Genomic DNA, 2,500 nt, shown 5'->3' with positions numbered 1-2,500 from the left:
GGGAGAGGTGTGCATCCATGTGTGTGTTTCTAGATCTGTAGTGTGTAACTGACTCTGTATGAGACTAATGTGTAGCTATGACTGTTTGAGACTGTAGTGTGTAACTATAACACTATATGAGGCTAGTGTGTAACTATGACATTAGTATGTAACTATGACACTGTATGACGCTAGTGTGTAACTATGACACTGTATGAGGCTAGTGTGTAACTATGACTCTGTATGAGGCTAGTGTGTAACTATGACTCTGTATGAGGCTAGTGTGTAACTATGACTCTGTATGAGGCTAGTGTGTAACTATGACATTAGTATGTAACTGACACTGTATGACGCTAGTGTGTAACTATGACTCTGTATGAGGCTAGTGTGTAACTATGACATTAGTATGTAACTATGACACTGTATGACACTAGTGTGTAACTATGACTCTAGTGTGTAACTATGACTCTGTATGAGGCTAGTGTGTAACTATGACATTAGTATGTAACTATGACTCTGTATGACACTAGTGTGTAACTATGACTCTGTATGAGGCTAGTGTGTAACTATGACATTAGTATGTAACTATGACACTGTATGACTCTAGTGTGTAACTATGACTCTAGTGTGTAACTATGACTTTGTAGTGTGTAACTATGACACTGTATGACACTAGTGTGTAACTATGACACTAGTGTGTAACTATGACTCTGTATGAGGCTAGTGTGTAACTATAACATTAGTATGTAACTATGACACTGTATGACTCTAGTGTGTAACTATGACACTAGTGTGTAACTATGACTCTGTATGAGGCTAGTGTGTAACTATAACATTAGTATGTAACTATGACACTGTATGACTCTAGTGTGTAACTATGACTCTGTATGAGGCTAGTGTGTTACTATGACATTAGTAGGTAACTATGACACTGTATGACTCTAGTGTGTAACTATGACTTTGTAGTGTGTAACTATGAAACTGTAGTGTGTAACTATGACACTGTATAACGCTGTAGTGTGTAGCTATGACTCTAGTGTGTAACTATGACTTTGTAGTGTGTAACTATGAGACTGTAGTGTGTAACTATGACACTGTATAATGCTGTAGTGTGTAGCTATGACTCTTCACTTTGAATGAAAGGTGGCTGGGGCTCAGGACCATGGTAACCATGGTAACCAGCCTCGCAGCTGGTAGATAAAGCAGGGCATTGTAGTCCAGCACAGGAGACTGTGGGCCCCACCTCATGCTTGCATGCATGCACGCACGCGCGCACGCACGCACGCGCGCGCACACACACACACTCACATACACACACACACACACACACACACACACATGCACATACAGACACACGCACACACTTGTATGTACAGTAGCTAACTTTAATGCCAACCTAAAGGTGTATAGATGATATCCACGTAGAGAAATGAGGAGGTGTAATCACATTGAGAGTAGAAGAACACACCTGCTCTCTGTACGGCTGTCTGGGGGGTAGTGGCATATGTATGTTTGTTTGTGTGGGAGGGGGTGTGTGTGTGTGTGTGTGTGTGTGTGTGTTTGGCCTTTCCAGTTTTCCTTTCCTCTGTTTCCTTCCATTGTTTTTATCTTACCCAGAATTCCAGAGCGTGATCAATCATGTTATCATAGTGAGGCCTCCTCCGAGACGCACACACACTAATCCTCTCACTGTTCCACAGTAATAATAGCTGAAATATTTGGCTCAGTAAAAAAAGTAGGTGAAATATTTAAAAAGTGATAAATGATGTGAAAAATGATAAATAGTTAATTAAATGGTGTGTGTTCCTGTTGTTGGTCCTTTTGTATACATGCTGTACGTCAGAGTCCTTTACAGATTGTAACATCTAGTGTTTGTTTATTTATTGTCTAGTTATTTGTTTGATTATTCATTGTATTTATACTGTCTGTTATTTTAGCAAGTTGCATTCTTCTTTCATTCACAGTTTTTTATTTGTTCACTGATTGATTGTCTGTTTTGTTTTTCCTTGGTTTGTTTATTCTCGCAAAGTTGTTTATTGTTTTTTACTCTCAAAGTTGATTATCTATTGTGTGTTTACTCTTTCAAGGTTGTTTGTTTAGCTTTCTTAAAGTTGTTTACTCTGTTGTTTGTTTCTTTTGGCAGATCAGTGTACGTGTGACCACAATGGATGCAGAGCTGGAGTTTGCCATACTACCCAACACCACCGGCAAACAGCTCTTCGACCAGGTCTGTGTCTGTCTGTGTGTCTGTCTGTCTGTGTGCTCTCACTCTGCTCTGTCATATGAGGAAAGCACTGACCGCCCTGGTCAGCAAGCTAGAGTCACTGTGATTGACAAGGGCGGAGTCCTCCATGGAGGGCCGTGAATCACATGACTCCATGGTGATAGCGCAAACACTTCTCTGTGATGACACTCGACATTTAGACACCAAACCACTAAAACTGTTTTGACAATAAAAGTTTAATTCCAAGATGCCTGATCTCAGCAAGATATGCCAGGAACCAGGAACCCTGTAGTCTAG

General features: G+C 40.4%; 1 protein-coding gene across 1 annotated transcript in view; it reads left to right on the top strand.

Annotated features, from left to right (window-relative positions):
- Positions 1-2,500, top strand: part of msna (moesin a) — a 26,759-nt gene that overhangs the window by 5,207 nt on the left and 19,052 nt on the right. The window contains exon 2 of the mRNA XM_035527481.2: positions 2,123-2,206. Within this exon, the coding sequence (XP_035383374.1) occupies positions 2,123-2,206 (84 nt within the window). The remainder of the gene's footprint in view (positions 1-2,122; positions 2,207-2,500) is intronic.

Source organism: Electrophorus electricus, chromosome 8 (assembly GCF_041902795.1).
Source record: "Electrophorus electricus isolate QZ-2024a chromosome 8, ASM4190279v1, whole genome shotgun sequence".
Classification (NCBI taxonomy): Eukaryota; Metazoa; Chordata; class Actinopteri; order Gymnotiformes; family Gymnotidae; genus Electrophorus; species Electrophorus electricus.
Note: the sequence above shows the minus strand (reverse complement) of the source record. Positions and strands in the feature narration are given on the sequence as shown.